The 27,334-nt window shown below is 34.8% G+C and overlaps 2 protein-coding genes across 2 annotated transcripts in view; both read left to right on the top strand.

Annotated features, from left to right (window-relative positions):
- The window catches only part of sclt1 (sodium channel and clathrin linker 1), a 39,628-nt gene extending 34,355 nt beyond the window's left edge, over positions 1-5,273 (top strand). Inside the window, exons 21-23 of the mRNA XM_059324419.1 lie at positions 1,845-1,923; positions 4,786-4,881; positions 4,974-5,273. Coding sequence (XP_059180402.1) covers positions 1,845-1,923; positions 4,786-4,881; positions 4,974-5,033 — 235 coding nt within the window. The 3' untranslated portion in view covers positions 5,034-5,273. The remainder of the gene's footprint in view (positions 1-1,844; positions 1,924-4,785; positions 4,882-4,973) is intronic.
- A 2,306-nt stretch (positions 5,274-7,579) lies between these two features.
- Positions 7,580-27,334, top strand: part of dnah6 (dynein, axonemal, heavy chain 6) — a 120,684-nt gene continuing 100,929 nt past the window's right edge. Inside the window, exons 1-18 of the mRNA XM_059323986.1 lie at positions 7,580-7,676; positions 8,410-8,486; positions 8,670-8,849; positions 10,033-10,320; positions 12,137-12,271; positions 12,366-12,468; positions 13,410-13,476; positions 14,031-14,217; positions 14,855-14,926; positions 15,004-15,111; positions 15,804-15,893; positions 15,998-16,118; positions 20,560-20,711; positions 21,404-21,556; positions 23,621-23,872; positions 24,696-24,824; positions 25,255-25,368; positions 26,997-27,140. Coding sequence (XP_059179969.1) covers positions 7,613-7,676; positions 8,410-8,486; positions 8,670-8,849; positions 10,033-10,320; positions 12,137-12,271; positions 12,366-12,468; positions 13,410-13,476; positions 14,031-14,217; positions 14,855-14,926; positions 15,004-15,111; positions 15,804-15,893; positions 15,998-16,118; positions 20,560-20,711; positions 21,404-21,556; positions 23,621-23,872; positions 24,696-24,824; positions 25,255-25,368; positions 26,997-27,140 — 2,436 coding nt within the window. The 5' untranslated portion in view covers positions 7,580-7,612. The remainder of the gene's footprint in view (positions 7,677-8,409; positions 8,487-8,669; positions 8,850-10,032; positions 10,321-12,136; positions 12,272-12,365; positions 12,469-13,409; positions 13,477-14,030; positions 14,218-14,854; positions 14,927-15,003; positions 15,112-15,803; positions 15,894-15,997; positions 16,119-20,559; positions 20,712-21,403; positions 21,557-23,620; positions 23,873-24,695; positions 24,825-25,254; positions 25,369-26,996; positions 27,141-27,334) is intronic.

Genomic DNA, 27,334 nt, shown 5'->3' with positions numbered 1-27,334 from the left:
GTGCGACTTTGCGTGGGGTATTTTCTCCGTGTAGATAAATAACAGACGGAGCAACACTGTTGTGGTCAAATGAAATATACAACGATTACTGCTCGAAAGGAAGCTTTGTGCAGGAACAACACTGTTATATATGTCTGTGAAGATTATAAGGACATACTTTATTAATCCTTAGAAGTCTAAGCATTCACATTACTTAACCCTTTGGAGTTTGGGGCTATTTTAACGGTTTTGGACTCCTTTTCATTCTGCCCGTAATAAGCACTTAAAAATCTTTACCATGCCATGTTGGTATCATTGTTTTCAAGACAACCTCAACTATATGACCTGATTATTTTTTTCATTTGGACTTACTGGATCAACATTTTGAACACAAAAAAACACAAAAAAACACACAAAAACACGAAAGAATTACAAAAAACACACATAAAACATGAAAAACAAACCAAAAACACACAAAATTACAAAAAAAAACATACAAACACACTGAAAAAACACACCAAAAACATAATAAAAATACAAAAAACACACTGAAAAAAGACAAAAAAACACAAATAAATTACAAAAAACAGATAAAAACACAAATAAATTATCTTTAAAAAAACAGTAAACACAAAAGATTGCATTACAAATGAAAAATGCACAAAGTTAAATTAGAAAAATCTCTGCAAAAAAAGTAAAATCATGTTAATACACTTCAAGGTGTTTTTTTTTTTTTTTACTTTTGCTAAAAAAGGGTTGATGCATTAAATTGGACATGGAACCTTGTGTAAAAGCCACAGTGCTGAGTTCAGCTGCCAGCAGGGCTCCATGCTGCTGAAGTTTTTACGTTGTGACGCAAGTCGTGCTCCGCCACTTTCATGGACTCCAGAGGGTTAAACTAAATATATTTCACTTTTATATGAACAAACAAATAGCCATAATGAGGCACAATTCATTGTTTTGTGCTAAAATAATATTTTTGAACATATTTTTGATTCACAAATTCATTACCATAATGTGTCCAGATAAAATTTCCTGGTTTCCCCCACACTTATACACAATAAATATTTAATAAACTTTATAAAAATAAATATATTTTTTGTTTAAAAATGTATAATTTAACAGAATATAATCAAACATAATGGTTTTTAACAATGTATAAAGAACAAAATCTGAATTAAAATTGATGAGAAAAAATGGTTAAATGTTACGGTAATGATAGAATCGTTTGCATTAAAATGTGCATATTTTAATAAAATACATTTTGGTGATACCGGCTACCCTTGAGCATATTTAAGTGCTTGCCAAAGGCAAAAAAAACTTTCTTAGTTTTTTTATTTCTATTTAAAAATGTATTGCGGTAATGAATTTTGCTCACGGTGTATCTAAGAATGTCAGAAAATACATTTAAATTTTTCAAATAGATTATAAACTCATATTAAACATTGACTTTAGATTGTATATGTCATAAAGGATCAAAGAAAATATGTATTCAATGCTCTTGGATTTTTGCTATGAGCTGTACCATGTTGATGAGAATCACCCATATGATGCTGTTTATAACAATGTGAATATTTAATACAGTACTCTTTTAATTCCAATACAATGCTGTCTTCTGATACCGCCTGCGGACTGTTTTTCTATTGAATTAGTTTTTATCACAAACACTGGTTCAAAGACTAAAGTGGAGCATCAAAGATTTCAATCACAGCTCAAACAAAAATTGGCTTACTACTTGAAGTTGTTTCGCCTTCAGCGACAGCTGTGCTGTACTTAGATGTACTGGAAATATTGAGCATGTTGAAAGCTTTATAAATGATTTGTCTCTCTGAGAAGTGGCTTATCTCTTTTTTTTCCTATTTCAGGGCAGAGCTGAATCGGCAGAAGCAGCGTTCACACGAGCTGGAGATGCAGCTTGAAACTGACCATAATACTGTCGCTGAGGTTTGATTGATTGAGAATTTATTTGAACACAAAATAAAAGATGAACAATTAAAAGCAAACGAACAACAATAAATACAAGACAACAACACAAAATGAAACAACAAAAAGACAACACTTATTTGTGTTCAAAAGGAGTGGGATGAAGCCAAAGCTTATTAAATCCTGTCCCTTCTCCCTATGTTAATTTACTATATTCAGTTATATAACAACAATAATATTTATATATATGTAACAAAATGACTAAAAAAAGACACAAAATGACTAAAAAAAGACACAAAATGACCAAAAAAAGTAATCAAAATGACAAATAAAGACACAAATTGACCACAAAATAATCAAAAAAAGACACAAAGTTACAAAAAAAAAGACACAAAATTACCAAAAACGACACAAAATTACCAAAAAAAGACACAAAATTACCAAAAAAAGACACAAAATTACTTAAACACAAAATGACAGAAAAAGGAAACAAAATGACCAAAAAAGACACAAATTGACCAAAAAAGACACAAAATGACCAAAAAAAGACACAAAATGACCAAAAAAGACACAAAATGACCAAAAAAGACACAAAATGACAAAGAAGACAGGAAATGACCAAAAAAAGACATTAAATGACAGAAAGACTAAAACACATTAACACATGAACACTTTAACACAGTGGAGACAGAGCTGACTTCCAAAATGATTTGGCGACCCCCAGAAATGAGACAACAATGAACAAACAAACAAAACAACAACACACAAAAAAAGAAAAATAGTAATAAAACATTTAAAAAAATAAAACGTCAACAATAACCACCTACTGTCATTTCACACACCTGTTTTCATCCCTATATATATATATATATATATATATATATATGTATAGGGATGAAATATATATTTGTGTGAAACACACACACAAGTGCACACACTTAAAGGACAAAATAGAATATGTTTGTCCCGCACTGTTGGACACATTCTTCTACCTGACGGGTGGAGCTGCCCTTTGCTTCTCAGGCCTGTTCAGCTGCTGTTAGCCTCTGCAAATGTCAGGCCACCTTTGTAATACTGTGTGTCAGAAAAGCAGATACAGAAAGCAGGACGAGAAGCAGGAGGCATTTTATTTGAAACCTCTAAAATTAGCATAAAAAGTGCCAAGCAGCATCAAGCAGCGTTACAGAGACAGTTGGGGGTTGTTTTATATTTCTGCAGTCCATCCTGTGGACATCTTCATCAAAATATTCAAGTGAGATTGAGTTTTGAGAAAAATGGGAGATGCCATGGACAGATTTTGGTTCTCGGCTCGGTTCACACGCACAGTTCAGATCATACAAACTCAGTTGATACGATGAATTTTGGACAAATAATGAAGCAGACAACAGCTAAAACATCTCTCTGTCTGTGCATTTATATATATTTTTATATTTTATTGTTACTTTTAATCTAAGTCCTTTGCTATAAGTTTAAAGGTCCATTCTGACCTCCTGAGTGTGTAACAGTCAGCTTCAAGAGACTCCTTGGAAAGTAAGAACTTGATACTTTGGGAAAAGACACAAAATTACCCAAAAAGACACAAAATTACTAGCCTGGGTATACCCATACTGCCTTGCGCGCTCAAATTTAATTTCGAACCTCCATCCAGTCTGGCAACCAGAGCCGTTTCTTAGCCCTGTTTTAGGGATCCAATCACAGAACGGGGAGGGACAGCAAGACGATGACGCGTACTACTCGGCACTTGGAAGCTTGTAGTTTTCTTACTGATCCAACATGGCTGCTGCAGACACGAAACTCTCTTTAGCTGTAGATGGTGTTTTAAATAGTTTAGAGTGAAAGTTGAAAGGCGAAAGGTCTCTCGGCGGCTCCGCTGTCCCCCGGCTCGTAGAGAGATCACCGATAGCGGCGCTAGCGCAACGGCGGTGATCTGGCTACGAGCCGGGGGACAGCGGAGCCCCCAGAGACCCGCAGCAGCTTGTTTATTGCCCATAAAATCAGTGGATGTGTGTGGCTGAATGACATGAGGGGGAATAAAGCGTGAAAATAAATAATCTTGCAGAAAGCGAGAACTGGAGAAGCAAAGCAGCAAGCAACACTCTCTCACAGACACACACACAACAAACATCCATTTCTGTTGCTCTACTACGTCATCTGGTATAACTGATCTGATTGGCTAAGAGCTACCTACAGACGCTTTTGATAGACATTCTAAGCGCCCAATAAACAGCTCCGGAGGATCGTAAACCACACCTCCTCTACGGAAAAATCCATTGTTGGTTGCCAGACTAGACCTCATTTGAGAATAGTCTGGTGTTAGCCAGGCTACAAAATTACAAAAAAAGACACAAAATTACCAAAAAGACACAAAATTGCCAAAAAATGACAAAAAATGACCTAAAAAAGATACAGAATGACCAAAAAAGACAGAGAATGACCAAAAAAAGACACAAAATGACTAAAAAAAAAGACACAATGACAAAAAAAGACACAAAATTACCAAAAAAAGACATTAAATTACCAAAAAGCCTAAAACACATGAACACTTTAACACAGTGGAGACAGAGCTGACTTCCAAAATGATTTGGCGACCCCCAGAAATCATCTCACGACCCCAATTGGGGTCGGGACCAAGAGGTTGAGAATAGCTGAAGTAAGAGATCTGAATACTTCTAACACTATATAACTATATGTAAGGATTCACTCACAATATCGGCCTAATTATAACTGTGAGCTCACATCAGCTAACAACAGCCTGAAAAAGCATTTCGATGGTAATGATTATTGATAATTGCACCATATGTTCCTGCTTGAGCGCTTTGAAAACAAATGCTTCAACATAATGACTTTTATGTGTTTGACTAATTGGTATGTGTGTTTGTGCAGTACGAGAGACAACTCGCAGAGTACCAAGAAAAGACGAGTCGTCTCCAGAGAAGACTGACACAAGCTGAACAAAAGGCCACTACTGCTTCACAACAGGTATGTGTTCTCTTGACTCTTACATGGAGAGATAAGTATTTTTCACTTCTTTCAATATCTGACTGAATACTGACACTTTCTTTTTTAAACAGCTGAGTATGTTGGCGTCACAGCGAAGGAAAACAGCCATGGTTGATCCTGAGACTCTATAACAGCCACTGTCAATGTACTGGAGGGAAAAATGTAATTATGTGGGGGTTTTTTCAATATCATCATTTCGTCCGAAAGCCTGAGACAACAATGGTGTTGTTAGTGCCCAAATGATTTTATTGCAACATGTTTAATTGTATACACTATTATTATGTACCAATGTTTTTTTGATGAATTGTATTTATAAGGATGCAATGCTATCTGATGTGTAATATATGTAAAAAATAAACACTTTCAAAATACACCTTGGTCTTTGTTGAGTAAATCCGAATGTGGTTTAATGGAATTCAATGCTTCGGGTCTGTCGTTGTACAGATGTTGGTGCCAAGAGTGAGAACTGAGTTAGGTCAGAAAGCTTTTAGTTACGCCCCTTTATCATGGAACAATTTGCAAAAGGAATTGAAATTGTCTGAGTTGATCACAAACGGTGAATTTAAATCAATTCTAAAGGATAAAGAAATCATTTCCCTTGGTCAGTGTGTCTCTACTGAGGCTCCTTCAGTGTTGTTATGATGTTGTATTTGTATTTAAATGTTTAGACTTGTCTCTTTTTATGCTGTTTTCTTGGCCAGGTCTCTCTTGGAAAAGACATTTTTTTTTAATCTCAACGAGACTTTTGCCTGGTTAAATAAACGCAAAGAAGCGCATATATATTTACAAAATTAAAATGGTCTTACATAATAATAATAATAATAACGTGGTCACCCTGTTAAAATAATCGCCTAACTCATTTTTTCAAGTTTTGCAGGAAACACAAAAAACTTTAACATATGACATTTATTGATCATTTCACTTATTCTTTTTTAAAATTATTTTTGTTATTCTTTTTATTTATAAAACGCATAAATGCGCTTCTTTGCGTTTTATCAAAATGCCATATTGCCGGAAAAATAAATAAATATATATATAGATATATTGATATTTTTATCAAAATGCCAGATTGCCGGAAAAAACTGAGGTGAAGAGTGAAACCCGAAACCAGCAACGTGCTTTTTGTTTGGCTGCGGTGCATGTCGGGAGAGAATTCTGTTGCTAGGAAACCGTAAACCTCAGTTCTAGGTCAGCAACCGAGCTACAAAACAGCTGTTTTATTTATTCTGCGAGCGTTGAGGCATATAAAAACATTTCGAGATGAATATTTGACAGTTAAGCCACTTTTAATATTCATCGAAGAAACTTCTCACCCAATAAGACGAAGTTCACAGGTAATTATCAAGCAAGTTGATAAAGTTTGCTAATTTGACGTTACCGTTTGAATTAACGTTAGCATTAATTAGCATTAATTAGCTAACGCAACAGTGAGGGTTGCATTGTAACCTGTTTTATACAGTCTCTGATTGTAACTAGCTAACGTTTAACTATGTAAAAATCAGTGAAGGAATGTTACTAAGTATATTTACTGAAGCACTGTAACATGCTCAGGCTAAGTATTAATAATTTGAGGTCCATTTTATGCATCTTTATACTTGTATATTTATTGTACTTTTGTATTGCTTAGTTGTATTAATCCATTACACTTAACTACCAGCTTTAGTTACTTTTCAGGTCAAGATTTAACATAACAAACATGATCAATTTAAAGTGATTAGACATGCTTTTTAATCTAATCTCATAACAGTATAATAAGTAGTTAAAATTTGCTTTATCTTTAAAAAATCTAAAATGGTGCTTACATAATAATATGTCGTCACCCTGTTAAAATAATCGCCTAACTAATTTTTCAAGTTTTGCAGGAAACACAAAAAACTTCACGAAAAGTGTAACATATGGCATTTATTGATCATTTCACTCAAAAAGGATGTAACAAAGGATGGCTATTGGCATAGTAATAACACTGTGTGTAAATTATGTAACTTAAGAGAAATAAATGACTTAGGCCATTTTTTTGAACATGCCTTTGTGACTGAAGCAAGATATGGTAACACTTTATTTTGAAGGTGTCTACATAAGAGTCACACAAGCCTGTCAGAAACATGACATGACAAGTATCATGAGCTTTAATGTTACTTCAAAGTGTCATTAATGTTCATGACACATCCCATGTCATGTTTATCACACGCTCATATCAATTATGTAGACACCTTCAAAATAAAGTGTTACCAATATTAGTGTCAACAATAAAAAAACTGATAACTGAACAATCTCCCTCTAGCTCTTCTTTGCTGGGTTCTTATCTGATGCTTATGAATGTGGCAAATTGTCAAAGAAGTGATGATCTTAAAGGGGTAAAATCACATGATCTGATCAACTGAGGATGGAGGTGATTTTACCATCATGAGGAGATGATTTAGGCAAAAAAACAAAACATTTTTTACAAAAAATGACTTTATTGCGATTATTTTAACAGTGTGACGTGGCAAACATGATCAATTCAAAGTGATTAGACATGTTTTTTAAAAATGGTGCTTACATAATAATAATATCATGTTTAGAAAATACAATCAGCAAAACAATCTGAGTGGGTCCATTCTGCATAACAAGTACTTTTACTTTATGTTCAAACAACCTCTTGCTGATGTTACTACCCTACTACTGCTGTCCTGGTCCCAACCACTGTCCCAGAGCTTGGAGGACACATGCCATGGCCTCTCCGACGGTCTCTCTGCCGGGCCTCCCTGGTCAAATCAGGGAAAATGAGTCCAGAGGTAGGCCCAGCTAATATAGAGTCTTTTAGGTATTATGAAATTGTGATGCACATGATCTTATACTGTAGCTATATCAAACAAACCTTGCTTAGTCAATAATTTAACTCTCTGGGGTCTATGATCGTGCCGTCCTGATCAAATCATGTGACGTTTAACAAAAAAACTAGGTCACATGGAGCGCTGCTATCAACTTCACTCAAAGTACAGACTTGAAACTTTCTCACAGCTTTTGTTTGACATTCCTATCTCATGTAAAACCAAAGATATGATGGTTTTAATTTGATAGTAATATTTGAACGTTGGTGTAGCTCTCTGTGTAAATTTGCACATTGTTTGTTTTGAAGAGTTGCAGCTATCAAGAAAAAATGCCTATATTTACATTTTTACCTTTTTATATGTTCATATTTGTATCCTATGTTTACATTTTCAAGTTCCAAAACAGTTCATTGAGCATATTTGTGATTTTTTGTAGGAAATAGTATCATTTTTTAACTCGAATTTCATGTTTTTTTGGCTCAATATGTTGATCAAGTAGGTTAAAGTGAGAAAATAATTGTCAGATCATATAGGTGAAGAAAAAATGGATACCAAATATGGGTATAGAACATTTTTTTTATGTGGTACATAAAGGGCAGAATCAAAAGTATTCAAAAATGGCCAAAATAGGCTCAGACCCCAGAAGCTTAAGTACATGTGAGTTGTAAATTTATATTCCACTTGATCACTGTCCCAGACCGGAAGCACAACCTCCCTGAAATACAAAGCTCCACCATCCAACCAAGGCCTCCAGTCCATGTTCAAGACACACAGGTACCTGGCAAACTAAGATTAAACTGAGACAATATGGAAAACCATATACTGTACACCCACTTTACAGTGGTACTTCCCATTGTACAAATGTATATACATGTTTCTTAGCTCAATCAAAATGTAATTACAATATGCAGATATGAGTCTTTTGTAGATGTCCGCTTCTTCTTCTTCTTTATCTAGGCTGTGCTGAAGAGACGTGTAAAACGGAAAGAGCCCAGCCTCGACCACTTAAAAGCCCGTGAGCGGATGTTTTTTCCAGGCTGGTACACCCAGCTGCCTTCATCTCAACCAACACAGCAGCCACAAAAGCGGCGTGAAAAATTGCCTGTCCACCTACCTCCTCTGAAATCTACAACCAAGGTCAGTGACAGACGTGTTAGAGACGAGAACAAGCATTGCTTAAAAGATGTCCATAGTGCATGATGGACAGCTTTCCCAAAAGTATCAAGGCAATTGGGTGATTCTCATGAAGCCAGTCTAAACTATGTCTGTGAAGATTATAAGGACATAGTTAATACCATAACTAAATATATTTCACTTTTGTATGAATGAACAATATAACCATAACGAGGCACAATCCATTGTTTTGTGCTAAAATAATATTTTCTATATTTTTTAACATATTTTTGATTCACAATTTCGTTACTGTAATGCGTCCAGATAGATATCAAATTGACCACAAAATGACAAAAAATTGACCAGAAAAAGACACAAATTGACCAAAAAAGACAGAAAATTACCAAAAAAGACACAAAATTACCAAAAAAGACACAAAATTACCAAAAAAGACACAAAATGGCCAAAAATAGAAACAAAATGACCAAAAAAAGACACAAAATTACCAAACAAACACAAAATGACTATAAAAAGACACAAAATGGCCCAAAAAAGAAACAAAATGACCAAAAAAGACACAAAATGACCAAAAAGACATTTTAAACATATTTTCGATTCACAAATCCATTACTGTAATGCGTCCAGATAAAAATGTCATGGTTTCCCCACACTTATATACAATAAATATTTAATAAAGTTTATGAAAATAAATACACATTTGTTTTAAAAATGTATAATTTAACAGAAACTAATCAAATATAATGTTTTTTTAACAATGTATAAAGAACAAAATCTGAATGAAAATTGATGAGAAAAAATGGTTAAATGTTACGGTAATGATAGAATTGTTTGCATTAAAATATGTGTATATTTTAATAAAATACATGTTGATGATATCCGCTACCCTTGAGCATATTTAAGTGCTTGCCAAAGAAAAAGAAAAAAAACCCTTTTGTTGTTTTTTTAAAAATATGTTACGGTAATGAATTTTGGTACTCACAGTGTCTCTAAAAATGTCAGAAAATATGTTCCATTTTTCAAATTGATCATAAATTCATGTTAAAAAGTGACTTTAGATTGTATATGTTATAAAGGGTCAAAGGAAATATGTATTCAATGCTCTTAGATTTTTGCTATGAGCTGTACCATGTTCATGAAATAATTATTCACCTCAAGTGTAATGCAATGCTTCTCCTCCACTCCTCAGCTGCCCCAGAGTGCGATGTCAACCCAAAGTCAAAATAGGAAGTCCAGTGGGAATATGTATTCCATAACGAGCCAACGTATTCCAGTATTTAACTCTGAGGAGTTTGAGTTTGTGAGCCCTGAGCGCCAGGAAGTGGAGTATAACTACCACTGCAAGCTGATCCGGATCCCCTTCTTTGCCCTCTTCAAAAAGTGGAAACCCTTTTATGTCTGGCGCAGCAGAATTCGTACGCACAAGATTAATTCAGCCAAGAAGTCCCTCAAAAAACGCTTGTTCATTGTTAATCAGGTATGTAACAGTGTGTATAAATCAAATCATAATGGTCTTCAATATAGAATTACTTTATATGCAATATGTTAACTGTGCAAAGTATTTTTAACCCATAAGAACCCAGACAAAGTAATCCTTGAAGGAAAATGATGGGGGATATATCACGGACCAAGTGGACCACATAGAACATATTTATGATGTTTTTAAAAAAAATACTACCCCTAAATGTCAAAGATCTGTGATGTGATATATACGTTGCATTGGGCGTTCATGGAATTTATGTTTATGATATTTCTTATATTACAATAGATAAACTACACACCTTTTCTGCTTACAGAAACACAAATTTGCCTTTTTCTGACGTATACGTCACAGCGATATTTTTATTACTTGTTTTATATTAACCCTTTGATGCACAACATGGGTCTAAAGTGACCCGACTAAGTTTTTATATTCTATATCTTTGCAATAAATTAATTACATCATTCAGTGTTGCAGGTTTCCCTCAAATAACTTGTTTTTGATCATCATACATCCTCATTTTTTGTTTTCATTTCTTGCTTTTTGAATAAAAACACTTTTTTTTATCACCACGCTTCTAATGCACAAGGTCATTTTTCACCCATGTGTGTAGACTTGATGTAATAATACAAAAACTATTTTTCTTCTAAAAGTATGAAAGGAAAAATGGATATAATGATCCGTTGTAATAATAATAAAATTAAAAAAAGATATTCAAACACACAGCCAGCATGAAATAACATGGGGAATGAATGCGGGTCATTTTTGACCCATGTTGTGCATCAATGGGTTAATTTGTTCAGGAAATATTGTCAAAACAGGTTAAATGCAATACAGGAAATTAACGGATTAGAATTGTTAAATGGGTTTAAACTTAGCCTCGTAACAAAAAATAAGCTTTTTGCAATTAGCTACTTTTTCACATTTCTGTTTCCAGTCACAGCCACATTTTGGAGAAATCACTTCTTGTCACAGTCAAACAGTCTTGCTTAGAAACTTAATGAGTTAAGGTGAAGCATAAAGCTGAATATGGGAGATTCTAGAACATTTAACCCTTTGATGCACAACATATAAACACCTTCTAATGCACAACATGGGTCAAAAATGACCCGCTTCATTTCCCATGTTATTTAATGCTGGCTGTGTGTTTGAATATCTTTTTTTTTATTACAACAGATCATTATAGACATTTTTCTTTTCATACATTATGAAGAAAAATAGTTTTTGTATTATTACATCAAGTTTACACACGTGTCAAAAATGACCTTGTGTCTTATTTTTAAGGTTGAACTTTAAAAGAGTTGTTAGAACCACCAGATTACATTGGAAAATCACATATTTTAACATTTGAGACTCATTAGAGCCACTAAATAATAATTTCCATTGGAAAAACACCAATTTAAAAAAATAGGATAGTTAATACTTGTGTCTTCTTTGTCAGGTTTTAAATTGTTGACAACATATAAACACCTTCTAATGCACAACATGGGTCAAAAATGACCTTGTGCATTAGAAGTGTAGTGATAAAAAAAAAAGGGTTTTTATTCAAAAAGCAAGAAATGAAAACAAAAAATGAGGATGTATGATGATCAAGTTATTTGAGGAAAACCTGCAATTCTGAATGATGAAATTAATTAATTAATTAATTGCATAGATATAGAATATAAAAACTTAGTCTGGTCACTTTAGACCCATGTTGTGCATCAAAGGGTTAAAGTGTTTGTTACATGCGTGGGTTCTTATGGGTTAAGACTAACAAATAATAAAATAATGTGATATTGTGTTGTTCTTTACATCTATTTTTCTCATACAGTCTCTAGGTGGTGCACTGATAGACATCAAGAAAATGTGTTACCAGATCAGTGACACAGGCTTGTGTCACATGGAGAAAAAACACACTTACACTCTGCAGGAGTTCCAGGAGATCCAGTTCAAACACTTGCAAGAGGTGGAACTGCACATCTGTAGCAAAATTGGTCCAAATGTTTGAAGTGTTCCTTTCTAGAAACTCATTGCCCTCATTTGATTATTATTTCATCGAGGTGTTAAATGACTTGGAGAAGTTTCAAGACCTGGCTAAGGAGGTAACAGTTTTTGGTTGTCACAACTACTGGACAGGTGTTGAACCCAAACCTCAAGAGTTAGGTGAGTACCCGCTAACATGGAGAGCATATGGGTGATTCTCATGACCCAGTCTAAGTTCTGTCTGTGAAGATTATAAGGACATACTTTATTAAACTTAATATATTTCACTTTTATATGAGTGAACAATATAGCCATAATGAGGCACAATTCATTGTTTTGTGCTAAAAAAAAAATTTCTACATTTTTGAACATATTTTTGATTCATTACCGTAATGTGTCCAGATAAAAATGTCATGGTTTCCCAACACTTATATACACAATACATATACATTTGTTTAAAAATGTATAATTTCACAGAGTATAATCAAATATAATGTTTTTTAACAGTGTATAAAGAACAAAATCTGAATGAAAATCGATGAGAAAAAATGGTTAAATGTTACGGTAATGATGGTAATATACGGTAATGATAATAAATATTGAATAAACTTTATAAAAAAATAAATCTACATTTGTTTAAATATGTATAATTTAACAGAATAGAATCAAACATAATGAATTTTAACAATGTTTTAAGAACAAAATCTGAATGAAAATTGATGAAAAAAAAGGTTAAATGTTACGGTAATGACAGAATTATTTGCATTAAAATATGTATATATTTTAATAAAATACATTTTGGTGATACCCGCTACCCTTGAGCATATTTAAGTGCTTTCGTTGTTTTTTTTATTTAAAAATGTGTTATGGTAATGAATTTTGTTGCTCACAGTGTCTCTAAAAATGTCAGAAAATACCTTAAAATTTTAAAAATAGATTATAAATTCATATTAAACAGTGACTTTAGATTGTATATGTTATGAAGGGTCAAAGAAAATTTGTATTCAATGCTCTTAGATTTTTGCTATGAGCTGTACCATGTTCATTAGAATCACCCATATGGATTATGGATAAACAGACCATTATGTTACAAAGTTGACTGTATTCTTTGTTTGCCACAGAAATACCAGATAAGATCAGTGCTTGTACACAGATCGACAAGACTTTTCACAGTGGTCGCCTCATCCGGTGGGTCATTTTGTTGTATTTACCTTTAATTCTTTGTTATTACTGTTTCTATGTGTGTACCAGACATAACTGATTTTTATTAAAAGACATTTAGAATACATTTTTATATTTCACAGTCAGAAAACACAGGTGTGACTGAATTAATGGCTGAATTCCACTAAACTATCAATTATTGTTTCTACAATGAAAACTATTATTTTTAATTTACATGCAAATAGACTGTTTTGTAGTTTTATTTTTTATTTTTTCTGCTGTTTTCGTGTGTATAAATGGTTAAAAATTAGAGGTACATTTCCATAGACACTGGTGTCTTTTGTTTGTATTTTTGGTATTTATGGCAGCTTTATACTTTATTTAAAATAAAATGAAAAATCTGACTGATAGCCAAGTTTGTGTGGAGAAAAAGGAGCCATGCATGTGATGTAAGGACAGACTGAAAGATGCTAAACAGAGACAGAAATTAATGCAGAGGAAGTTGACAAATTTGGACCAAAATCTCCTGGTCTTCAGAGGTTTAACCCAGTCCAATCCTTCTCTGTCCATCACCTTCTCAGCTTCATCCGTCTTGTTGATTATTTGATCGTCAACACGTTACACGTCTTGGTGGCGAACACGGTGGCGAAACTACTGGCTGTGTTCCAGGAGCAGGTCCATCTAACGCCCAGCCACGACGTTATTCAGAGCTGGAGCCAATGCTCCGAGGCCACCACTGTCCCTGCTGAAGAAGGCATCGATAAGAAGGTGGGGATTTTCACTATTTTTATTATATTTGATAATTTTTTTCTTTATTATTATTATTTTGCGCGCACACATACACACACACACACACACACACACACATTTGGAGGACAACTTTATTTTCATTTACAGAACATGAAAAGGTCAAACAACTTAAACAGAAAATTAGGTAAATAATCAAAAAAATAAAGAGTAGATATTTACAACATCAGTTGTTATTAACATTGATTTCTGATAGTTAATAGGTAATAAACATATATACTGATATGCAAATCAGCAAACAGACAGACGGACAGACAATGGGGAAAGTGTGTGTGTACTTTGTATTTGTAAGTGCTTGTGTATATGTGTTGATATTTCAGGGGGGAAAAAGAGGTGTGTCGCAAAGTTCTGTGGAATTGGGATCAGGCATTTGTAGAGATTAATTAATTAATTTTCAATAATTGTCGAAGTTTTGTTGAATTGGGGTATATTGTGATTAATTGATGCTGACATTTTCTCCATTGAGATTTGGTCTATTAACAAATTCTTCCAGTGTGTGATGTTCAGTTTTTTTCTTGTTTTCCAGTTTAGTTAATTATCAATTATTAATTAATTTCTATTGGTGTGTCTGTCGAGACAGAAAACCCCCCGTGTCCAGCCTCTGTTCAGCTCTGAGCTGATGATGGACACAAATGCTTTGAGCTTCAAACCATCTGAGGAGAGCTTTCAGGTTAGTTTTTCCAAATTGTTACCACTGTTACACTTTATGTTATTACCCATCTACATTATATTCTTTAATCCTTACAGGAGACTGTTGCCGAGATCATTGGGCTGTTTGAGAAAACTGCAAAGTCAGTTGGAGCTCTAACGGCAGATCCTTATTTTGATCCAGTGACGAAGCGTGGAGACGAGGAGGTAGTAAAACCATCACCACCTCAAGCAAAAAATGTTCATACGTCAAAAATAATTAATTTATCTACACTACTGGTCAAAAGTTTTAGAACACACCAACTTTTCTAGAATTTAATTGAAAATGATGCAGTTTAATGTCTCAGTGTACTCTGAAATGAATGCACATTTGCAACATTTAAAATTCTTGATTGAGCATGATAGTGTTTTGAAAGTAAAAAAAAAGATTCAAAATCACATTTTATGTTGGACTAAAGGACTAAAAAAAGACACAAAATGACCAAAAAAAGACACAAAATGACAAAAAAAGACACCAAAAGACACAAAATGACAAAAAAAAGATACAAAATGACCAAAAAAAGACACAAAATGACTTACAAAGACATGAAAATAATTCAAAAATGGACAAAATAGCCCAAGACTCCATAGAGTTAAGTTGTTAACCCATTTCTTGTTCCCCGAAAAAAGGCCTACTTGTATAATTCTGAAATGTACATTAGTTTTGGTTAAGCTTACCTTTTTTATTTACCTCTGGCAGTTCGCCACTTACCTTTGTACCCTCCCTAGCTGTTCATTTGACTTGAACTGCTTGAATTTCAATAAAAAACTGGAAAAATTGGGGTGTTCTAAAACTTTTGACCGGTAGTGTACCTTATTTATGAATCTATGTGTTTGTATGTCTGTTTGTTCACTTTTAGAGACTGGAAAGTACATATGAAGGTGGCCCCTGTTTAGAATTCATCATGGACAATGATGTTCATCTTCAAAGTACCATCCAGGACATAAAGGTCAGTTTTTACCTTTCTCAGGTTTCTGTCTCTGGAGCTTTTCTTTGTCTACCAAGTCTGTACAGTACTGTATATATATGGGCCTGACTTGTTTTTCCCCTCAGGAATCACTCCAGTTTGCCTTTGACGCAGCAAAAGTGTACTCGCACACATTTGAGCCTTTTCGGCTGTTCTATAAAGAGAACAAGAGTCTGGATCTGGATGCAATGCAGCAACAGGATCATGGTGATGTACTATAAATCAACGTAAACATTATTTTCGTTACAGTTCTCCCACTCGCAACACAAAGAGCAGTTCAGTTGAGAATAGTGCTCATGCAAGTCTCCTTTGTTACCTGGTGTACTGGTAATGGAAGCATATTTTTGACACTTAGAAACACTTGACAAGTTGTGAACAAAAGCATGGTTTTCTAAACCAGGTCTGTGCTTTTGGTCCATATAAAAGTATTGACTCATCCCAGCTTTATTCTGGGTTAAAGGTACCCTACGGAGCTTTCTTGAAAACAACAAAAGCTCTGTCTACATTTACTCTTTCCTACCAAAATACATGGGATGCATCCTTGAGATCTAAGAAGTGGGTTGAATGCATTTCTGTCCTCATTATATATTGGCAAAGTGGCTTTTTTGGTTTACACTACAGGCCAAAAGTTTGGAATCAAGATCAAATTTGTACAAAAAAGATCATAGTTTCATTGTTATACTTTGCAACAAAATAAACATGATTATTATATAAAGAGTCACTTATTAGAACACAATTTACTAGTGGTATCAACAATAATCGATTCGGCGATGCATCGCAATGCGGGGCATGCACGATTCAGCATCGATGCGGCAAAGTGCCATAATCGATTATGTTTATTTCCTGTCCTCCGTTGGAAAGTTGTGGAGGCCAGGGTGGGAATTTCACACTCTGGCCTTGATGCCCTGTGAAAAAATGTTAAATTTACGGCCAAGGTGGCCTTTGCGCCCCTGTCAAAGTTCCAGTAAACACAACGCTAACCCGACCCACTCCCCGTCCTTCCAGACAGGTGCGCATCAACACATGGCTAATTTGAATATTCTAATGAGCCATGTGTTGATGCACAGCACAGGTAAGCTAGCCGGACAAGCTGTTTTGATATGTTGTGACTGAAGTATGTGGTAGTATTTGACAGAACTTAACATTTACGTTTTTATAGAAAGTACTATTGATAGGTAATGACCATTGTATTTGCCTATTTAAAGTCGACTCGTGAGCTAGGTGGGATAGCGCTAACGTCTTCCCTACCTCAGGGACAAGGGCTCGACATTTAGCTAATGTAAATTTCACCTCAGCAGGTTCCTTTTTTATGGCAGGAGGAGGCATTTCTCTTTCCTTACTCTTAGATGAACTCAGGCAGGAGATTCATTTTGCCATCTTTTCAAAATATAGCCAATAAAATCTATTGTTATTAGGCCTATCTGACTGCTTGTATTGCCTCATGACTGACGAAAAATGTCCCTTGTTGTGTGCAGTATAATTGTGATGCATCGCAATGCATCGTAGAATCGAATTGAATCGAACCGTTACCTGGTGAATCGTAATCGAATCGAATTGTGAGGGCAGTGCCAATGCACACCCCTACAATTTACTCTAATTAGGTCTTTGGGTTTTTATTGCTTAGACTTTGTGTTTCCTTCTTTCCGTAATGTATCTTGTTTCTTTTGTCAGAGATATGAACACAGTTGAGATTTATTGGGATTTTTGTATCCAAACACTCAAAAGCCAAAGAGCTAAAGTGAAAAATGCAAACTGTGATTAGTTTTTTTTACTTTTGAACTGAAGTTGTGACTCTTCCAAATCTTCTTAACCCTAAAACTAAGCCCTTCTTTTCTTTTGGTGACATTTATTCAGCAATGGTCTGCTAACATCAATGTATACTAGGGTTGCAACTAACGATTCTTTTCATTATGGATTAATCTGTCGATTATTTAAACGATTAATCGATTAGTTGTTTGGTCAATAAAATGTATAAAAATATCAATCAGTGTTTCCCAAACCACAAGATGACGTCCTCAAATCTCTTGTTTTGTCCACAAACCAAAGAGATATTCAGTTTGTTGTCATAAAGGAACAAAGCAACCCGAAATATTAACATTGAAGAAGCTGAAATCAGAGAATTTGGACTTATTGTCTTTAAAAAACTGCTCAAACCAATTATTCGACTATCAAAATAGTTACAAATAGATTCATTTAATAATCGATTATTGTTCGATTAATCAAATAATTGTTGCAGCTCTAATGTATACCTAAAGGTTAATTGAGGGAAATGGTTCAATTCAATAAAGGTAAAGTCTGATCATGCAGTAAACACATCCAACAATCCAAAGAATCCGGACTGGTTTTTAATAAGGAAGACATTGTGAACGGAACATTTAAGTTGCTTCCAACTAGCCTGTAGTGTACATCTGTTGTTGTTTTTTTAGCCTGCAGTGTTCTTTTTCACTGGCTTTCTTGGCATATTCGTACATGTCCTGGTGTGTGTTTGCCACCACTTCGATATCAGCAGAACAGCAAAAATGTGTATCACATCATCCCCATGTTTACACATGACGTGCATGAGTATCTCCATCCACATGCATGATACAAAGAATATCTGGACCCACTGGTGAAAAGGTAGCTCCATATAACGCTATGAGAGGTCAAAATCTCCACAGGGTAGTTTGTAAAGAGCTTATCACTATGTTAGTATTTTTGTCAATTTTCCAAAACATATCATAAGTTAGTAGCTAGATAAGAGGCAATTTTCTTTTTGCCAGTGGTATGTTAACCCTCTGGAGTCACCAATCACGCCAACATTATCAAATCATATGACTTCTTCATGATGTCATGGCTCATGGTAAAAACTCAACTCAACTCAAATCAACTTCTCTAAACCCTCTAAAATACTGGCTTAAAACTCGATGAGGCCAGTATTTGTTTGATGATAGGCCAAATAAAACTGGAGATAAGGTCAAATATATTTAGTATAAAAATATAGAACTAGATGTTCTCCTCATTTTACCTCTTATATGCAACTTGTGTCCACATTTGCATTCAAAATGTTGATCCAGTAAGTCAAAGTAAAAAAATAATTATCAGGTCATGAAGGTGAGGTTGTGCTGATAAAAAAAAGATACCGACATGACGTGGTAAACATTGTTTTAAGTGTTATATACAGGCAGAATGAAAAGGATTCAAAAACAGCCAAAATAGCCCCAGACTCCAGAGGGTTAAAGTCGAATTATTGCATGGTAGTCCAGTTGAGTGCAACTATTTATGAAACATACCTTGATGTTGCATTTAAGTATTATGAGAAGTTCAAACATCTGAAATGTGAGAGGTGAATTCTAACCTGTTATGGATTCATAAGCAGTGCTGACAGAAAATTAAATGCTATTTATACCAGTTCATCACAGCGGGGTTTACTTTATTTCTGAACCACTACTTGCATCTATTACTTGAACAAAATGTAGGTATACATACTGTAAATAGTAACTGAACATTCTGGAAGTATATGGCCCATAATGGAAAAAATCTATAAATAAAGTCTCCCCCTGCTGGCCATTAGAAAGAATGCCATTGTAATGCAAAGGCTACGTCCACTTGATTTATATGGTCTATGGCAGGGGTGTCAAACTCTGGCCCGCGGGCCAAATTTGGCCCACAGTGTAATTTTATTTGGCCCGCGAGGCAATACCAAATAATTATCGTATTATTGTACTATAAAAGCTGACCCACCGGTATTATACGGCGCATTTACCGCTAATACTACAAATCCCACAATGCCCTGCTGTTGTTTTGGCACGTCAATCAGAACAGGACCCAGAAACGCGCTCCTCTGTGACAGTCGTCATAGCAACCTCAAGCTAGTGCTGTCTCCGAGCAACCCCTTCCCAAAAATGGCGAAAAGAAAGGCAGAATATATTAACCTATTGAAAAAGTTTATTTTGATATTTAAATCAGAAGGATGCAAATAGAATAGAGGCATACGATTTTTATTTAATTTTTATTTAATAAATTAATGACATTGATGTGTTTTTTATTTGAAATTTGATTTTGCATATCTGCACTATTTAGTGATATATTGTATGTTTAGAAGCGTTGTTGGTTCCATATTTAATGTTAAAGCAAAACATGTTTGGTATATATTAAAAGGTTTATTTGTTCAATGTTGGCCCGCGATTTTATTCAAGTTTTAAATTTTGGCCCATTGTGTATTTGAGTTTGACACCCCTGATCTATGGTCACTGCAAATCCAAAGATGGATTATATTTCTGTTATAATTTATTTGCTTATTTCATTTGCCATCCATCTTAATCAGTGCTACTGAGTGCTGTGTTGACTGAAATGGATATTGTATATAAATGTGTTTTGACAGTGCCCTTGTGAGCACCTTGGAAACTTCTGTGGACACCGTTCAAAGACATAAAGGCAGATGAGATTTTGAGGCAGGAAGTTGTTTCCAAAGATCTGCGTTAATATAATTTCCTGTCACCGTGCCAAATTTATTCAGCAGGCTAAATGTGCATTGTGCATTTACATAAATGTGTACACATACTGTATATCTGTTAATATATTTGCATCTAATATAACACAAAAAGAGTGAAAGAAAGTTAAAAATAGCAGTTCTTTTTGACTGATGGATGTTTACTGCTTTGTCTCACAGATTTGCCCTTTTTTGAAAAAGCACTGGAGTTGTACCACAGGGAGCATAAGGAGGCCTTAGCCATCCAACAGAAGAGACCTCTCGGCTTACTGCTTGTGGACAAAACACAGCTCAAGGAGAAGCTTGTGTCTTCTCCGCTCCGCTGTCTGGAGGTGACGATGAGCAATGTGCAAACACATACTACCAGTATTCCACAACTGTTTTGGGTATAGGAATCAAAGAGGTTTTTTTTCCATGACAAGTGATCAAAGCAAAATATCACTGAGGCCATTCTGAGTTAATTAAACCTCTTTGAAATAAAATTAGAGGCAAGATCTATACGATCCTCAGTTAGTGATATATTTATTATGGAAGCGGATACATCGTTTTGTAGTATTTGTAGTTTTTTCCACCTATTTTCGGTCTCTTGGCCAATGAAATGCATTAGAATACATGTGGGAGTGTCGCAATGCAACATGGGACTTTTCCAGAACTTTGAAATCATCACCAAAAAAAGACACAAAATGACCAAAAAAAGACATGAAATGACTAAAAAGAGACACAAAAAGACAAAAAAAGACAAAAAATCTCCCCAAAAAAGACACAAAATGACCAATATATAACAGCTATAAGCTCTCAAATACTTTCTGAATTTCATTTCTATCTACAGAGGCGGAAAAATCTATTATTTAGTAGGAAGCGTTGACACTTCTGTTGAATTTCCAGAAAAACTTCAGGTTTAAGGGATTATTTTAAAATCACCCAGAGGTTATACAGGCATTTTTTTCCAGGCGTTTTAGGCCTAAATGAGTTAATACAACCAGGAATGTAATAATCATTTCTTTGCTTTGGATCTCTGCTCCAGGTCATCAACGCGATGCTTGCCGAGCTGGCTAAGAGGAAGCTAGACGCTGTCATTGCAGAAGCTTATGAAGCTCAGTATAAACTAGAGTTCAGTCCCTCCACCACAGCTGAGCTGGCCAGCTTCCTCACATTCCTGGATGAGATACAGGAGAGGGTAAGACAAACATCTCACATGAAAGCACTTTCTTTAGCAGTCAGAAGTGCAAAGCAAAGTTATTTAAACAGCATGTAGTCATCAACCCAGCAGAATAGCTGATCATTTCTATTTGTATATCGTCCAATTGCTGTTACTGGATAGGCGAGCCAATGGCCGGGGGGTGGGGGGAGGAGGGAGGGGGCTGGCTCTTCACTGGCATGCTGTGATGTTTTCTAAGTTTGATTGTTGAACTATTTACCGGTAAATCACACAATTCTACTATTTTTTTTTTTTTTTAATTCACTTTTTATTGGGGAATTTTTAACATTTTATACAGAACAAAGAACAAGAACAGTTGAGGTGGGGGGTACCAATATCACACAGCGTCATCATTTTCTCCTATCATCGTTCTTTGCAGCAGTCGTTGTTAGTTAAATGACAGATTTATATAAAATCAGAACTTGTAGACTTAACATATTCTGTCCATTTTGACCAGGTTTTGTAAAATGACTCCATTTGTAACTTTAGATGAAAAGTCACTTTTTCCATTGTGTAGATGTCTTGTATGATGTTGATCCAGTCCTCATTTTGTGGTTGCTCAGGTTTGAGCCATCTCCTGGTAATGGCCTTTTTGCTTGCTGCTAAAAGACAATTCTACTATTTAAAGACGTTTTATTGATTTAATGGTCACATTCTTAGTCATTCTTAGTTTATTTTCATTTTATAATGTATTCTCTATTTTTCATTTTTAAGTTATTTTTGATATACAGTTTTAGTTAGGGTTTATGATCTTGAAGAATAATCTTGAATTTGGCTTAGCATTGTAAAGAGTGTGAACATTTTATTTAGGGACGCACCGAATAGCAAGCCGAATAAAAATCAAACGACTGGCCGAATACCGCATGTGGTTGTTAAGTTAATCATTATTTAAAAAAAAAAAAAATTAAATAAATAAAATACATTTTTAGACATGATTTTCAAACAAAATAAATATTTATTTAATATTCTGACATTTGAATATTTGAATAGAAGTGCATTCCCAAAAGAACAAAGTAGTGCATAAAAGTGGATAAATCCACAACAAATGAATTATTGTCCTTTTGGCACAAGTCTACTTAGTCACAGTAGGCTAATAATGTAACAGAAGGCTCAAGTAAAACTTTTACTTTTTAAAAACGGAGCTTTCCTCTTTGCTGCTGCAGACGTCTGTCTCTCATACAGTGCATGCTGCTCGGGGTGTTTGGCTTTTAAATGATTTATTAAAGCCGTAGTCCCAAAGGTCTTAGCAGAGGACCCCCCTCTATTTAATATATATATTCTGCCTCGTTTTTCACTCTTTCTGTCGAATACCGAATGTGGCTTTTTTTACAATATTCGGCCGAATATATTCAGTTACCGAATATTCGGTGCATCCCCAATTTTATTTGAATTAATAAAAAATTAAAACTAGAATAGCACCCAAAGATTACAGACCTCCTTGGATTGTCCCATCAATCAAAATGTGAAAACAACATGAATGCAAAAAAAAATTGCTGTGACAGAAAGTTGATGGCTCTTTCCAGTATTTGCATGAGAACAGAAGAGTAAAAGGTAGTGGACCAGGTCTATTTAATAGTCTATTTAATTGCAGTGTCTCCTCTTTTCAACCACAGGTCCATTTTAAAAACCTGTGTCAGCATCATGTCTTATACATATCCATAAAAATAACTGCTCTTATAGAGCACAGAGCAAAGTTTTGATGAAACAGAGATGTGCGGTGTTCCATGGAAAAGAGATGGCAAGCTGGTTTTTAATTAATGATTTAAAATGTTCTTGTCCCTCATGCTAATGACCAGGGCTCGCTTGCCAACATGTTTCTCCACTAGAAACATCTCTAAATGCATAGTAGCAGATTCTTGAGATTATTTATCCTAAAATCTTAGTTATGATAGTAAGCTACGGTAATTTTAATTACCTAATTTGACAAAGGAAAATGCAGTTATGAATACAAAAGGCCTACAATTCAGCCTCGTCTCTTCTCTTCTCTCCTATTTGACTCTTCCATGTGCTACTGTCCCTCGTTCTTTTTCTCCTTTTCACCAGATTACGGAGCTAGAAGTGGAGCAGGAGACAGTATGTCAGATGTACAATCTGATTAACATGTACTCAGTTCCCATTATCCCTGAGGATCTGGTTGTTTTCTCCACATTGCAACCCGCCATTAACTCGTTGCACAACATCATCGATGAGGCAACAGCTGAGAGAGACTCCAGCATGGAGAAGCTGTGCAGCTCCCTGCACAAGGACATAAAGGAGCTGAACCGTGAGGTCATAAACGTTAGGCTTAAATCACAGGTACATGGGAAAGTTTTATTTTTCTATTAACCACAGTTTAGTTGGACTTTTTTGTCTTGTTACACAAAGTGTGTCTATGTTTATCAATTGTCTCCATTTGGGTGATTCTCATGAACATGGTGCAGCTCATAGCAATAATCCAAGAGCATTGAATACATATTTTCTTTGACCCTTTATAACATATACAATCTAATGTCACTGTTTAATATGGATTTATAATCTTTTTGAATGATTTTAAGGTATTTTCTGACATTTTTAGAGACACTGTGAGCTAAATTCATTACCGTAACACATTCTTAAATTTAAAAAAAACAACAACAAAAAAACAATGAAAGGGTTTTTTGTTTTTTTTTTCCCTTGGCAAGCACTTAAATATGCTCAAGGGTAGCTGGTATCACCAACATGTATTTTATTAAAATATACACATTTTTAATACAAACAATTCTATCATTTCTGTAACATTTAACCATTTTTCATCAATTTTCATTCAGATTTTGTTCTTTTTACATTGTCAAAGACCATTATGTTTGATTATATTCTGTTAAATTATACATTTCAAACAAATGTGTATTTATTTTTATAAAGCTTATTAAATATGTATTGTATATAAGTGTGAGGAAACCATGACATTTTTATCTGGACGCATTACAGTAATCAAATTGTGAATCAAAAATATAGAAAATATTATTTTAACACAAAACAATGAATTGTGCCTCATTTTGGTTATATTGTTCATTCATATAAAAGTGAAATGTATTTAGTTTAATAAAGTATGTCCTTATAATCTTCTTGAGAATCACCCATTTATGCTTTTGTCATGCAGGATCCACAAATCCTTGACATCAATGCAGATTCCTCCCAAGTGCGTCTGCTGCTTGGGGGAATCCAGATTTCCTTAGACGAGCTGCATGCCCAGGCCTCCACCTACACCTCCCACCAGAAGAAATTCAAGGTGTTGTAAACATTTAGATCCTTTCATTAATTCCAAAATGATTCTGCAAGAAAATATGTCCTGGGGCAAGTCATCACAATTTTTGTTTGTTGGAAATCTAGCTCCAGACAGACACGCTCATTTTTTTGTTGTAATCTAATTTTGTTTTTTAACAGTACAACAAAAAGACCAACATACATTAACAATAACAGGAACGTAACAACATAACATGAGATTAAAAAAAATAAAAATAAAAAACAAAAACAGAAATCACACCCACAGAAAAACAATTACTCATCAAAAAAAAGTAATCCAAACATAAAAATAATTACACATATCTACATACACAGGGCTAACACCTCCAGCATAGACATCTTCATTTTATTTCAACTTAAGCAACAAACAAGCCAAAAAAAATGAGTTTCCCTTCTCTACCTTCTAATGAATACAGGTGGAGGTCACCAAATTTGACGCCCTAGAGGAGGTAACTGCAGAGTTTAAGCTGAAGCAGCTGCTGTGGGACTCTCTAGAAGAGTGGGACTCTTTATCAGAGGGATGGAAGCAGGTGAGGTGTTCTTAACATATTGTATGTGAAGGCCTGAACACATGTATATGTACAGACACGTGTAAGCAGCTCTTCCTATCAGGGTTCATACGGGTGCTTGAAATCCTTGAAAATGCTTGAATTTAAATGTTGTATTTTTTATAGGGCTGGGACTTTAACACGTTAATTAAGATGAATTAATTACACAAAAATTAAGGCGTTAAAAAAAATTGACGCATTTTAATCGCACTTATTTTTGCACCGCGGAACGTTTCTGACTGGATGAGTTTCAGGTGGACCGATTATACTGGAGCACCAACTAGCGTTCATGAGTTCAGACAACAACAAACCACAGTGAACATGAAGGGAGAAGCTGATGAGACGCTTTGGTTGGCCCCGTGGATGATGGGAAATTTTGTTAGTGCAACTGGCATTTTATGTTTTATGTTGGCCAAGGTTATTGAGAGAAATTAATTAGATTTTTTTAAACCAGCTGTTGGTAAATCAACAGTCTGTTATGGCCTCTGAAGCAACAGAGAGATGTTTTCTAATAGTCAGGGTTTCCAATGTTCTGAATGTACTTGAAAGTATTGTGATTTACCAAAGTATTATAGTTTACAGAAGGTCTACCTACCTATGGGCTACCTGAATTTATGAAATGTACTATATTTCTAAATATGCTGTTGCTACACTTAATTGCAAAAATTGCACTGGTCTGTTGGACTTGAACAAAAATAAGCAATGTTTTTGTTGCTTAACCTTATGTATTCAGTCATTATTCAATGGTATACTAAAAATCAATGTGAAAAAAATTACATCTTTTTATATTCGATTCAAATGCGATTCATTTTGATTAATTAATTACAAAGCCTCTAATTAATTAGATTATTTTTTTTAATCGAGTCCCGGCCCTAATTTTTAAGGTTTAAAAAGTGCTTTGATTTTGGATAGAGTGCTTGTAAATGCTTTTCTTTCTGTATTTCTCTTGCAATCTGACTATATCCATCTATAGACTATAGATAATCACATGTTCAATGTAAAGAATATAAATATAATATCTGAAATGAAGACCGTTCCTCCTAATAGTGTAAAACCATCGCTTTTGGTATGGTTAACCCTTTGATGCACAACATGGGTCTAAAGTGACCCGACTAAGTTTTTATATTCTATATCTTTGCAATAAATTAATTACATCATTCAATATTGCAGGTTTCCCTCAAATAACTTGTTTTCATTTCTTGCTTTTTGAATAAAACCCCTTTTTTTATCACTACGCTTCTAATGCACAAGGTCATTTTTTTACCCATGTGTGTAAACTTTATGTAATAATACAAAAACTTGAACATGAACTTTTTCTTCATAAAGTATGAAAGGAAAAATGGATATAATGTAATAAAAAAAATAACATGGGAAATGAATGCGGGTCACTTTTGACACATGTTGTGCATCAAAGGGTTAAGTGAAATCTCCCCCTTTTAGTATGTAAGTACTCATCTAAAACATGCAATTTACAACAGGTGTTAGATACTGGAAAAGCTTGAAAATTGACCAGGAAAGTCCTTGAAAAATGCTTGAATTTCAGCACTGCTAAAGTGTACGAACCCTATTCTTATCTGCTAAGTTTGACTGTGTCCTTCTTCCATCCACAGAGCACACTTGCACAACTGGACCTTGAGCAGTTCAGCTCACAGATCACCAAATACAACAAATACGTCAACCAGCTGGAGAAGGGTCTGCCGCGTAACAATGTGGTGCCAGTTCTTAAGGACAAGGTGGAAGTCATGAGGCAGAGGGTGGGTGTGACAAATAGTGATGACCTATAACCTATGCAGACTCTGCGTTGTGTTTGAAGAATGTAGGAGAATCCACACTTAGTGTCTTTTGGTCAGATTTATTCCGGTAACACAAAGGGGACATTCCTGGTCAGCCACAGACACCGCACAGCGCACACACCCAGTCATCCACGGGCACGCTCCTCGTGCACTGA

Source organism: Centropristis striata, chromosome 1 (genome assembly GCF_030273125.1).
Source record: "Centropristis striata isolate RG_2023a ecotype Rhode Island chromosome 1, C.striata_1.0, whole genome shotgun sequence".
NCBI classification, from domain to species: domain Eukaryota; kingdom Metazoa; phylum Chordata; class Actinopteri; order Perciformes; family Serranidae; genus Centropristis; species Centropristis striata.
The sequence above is the reverse complement of the archived record's forward strand: the minus strand, read 5'-3'. Positions and strand labels throughout refer to the sequence as shown.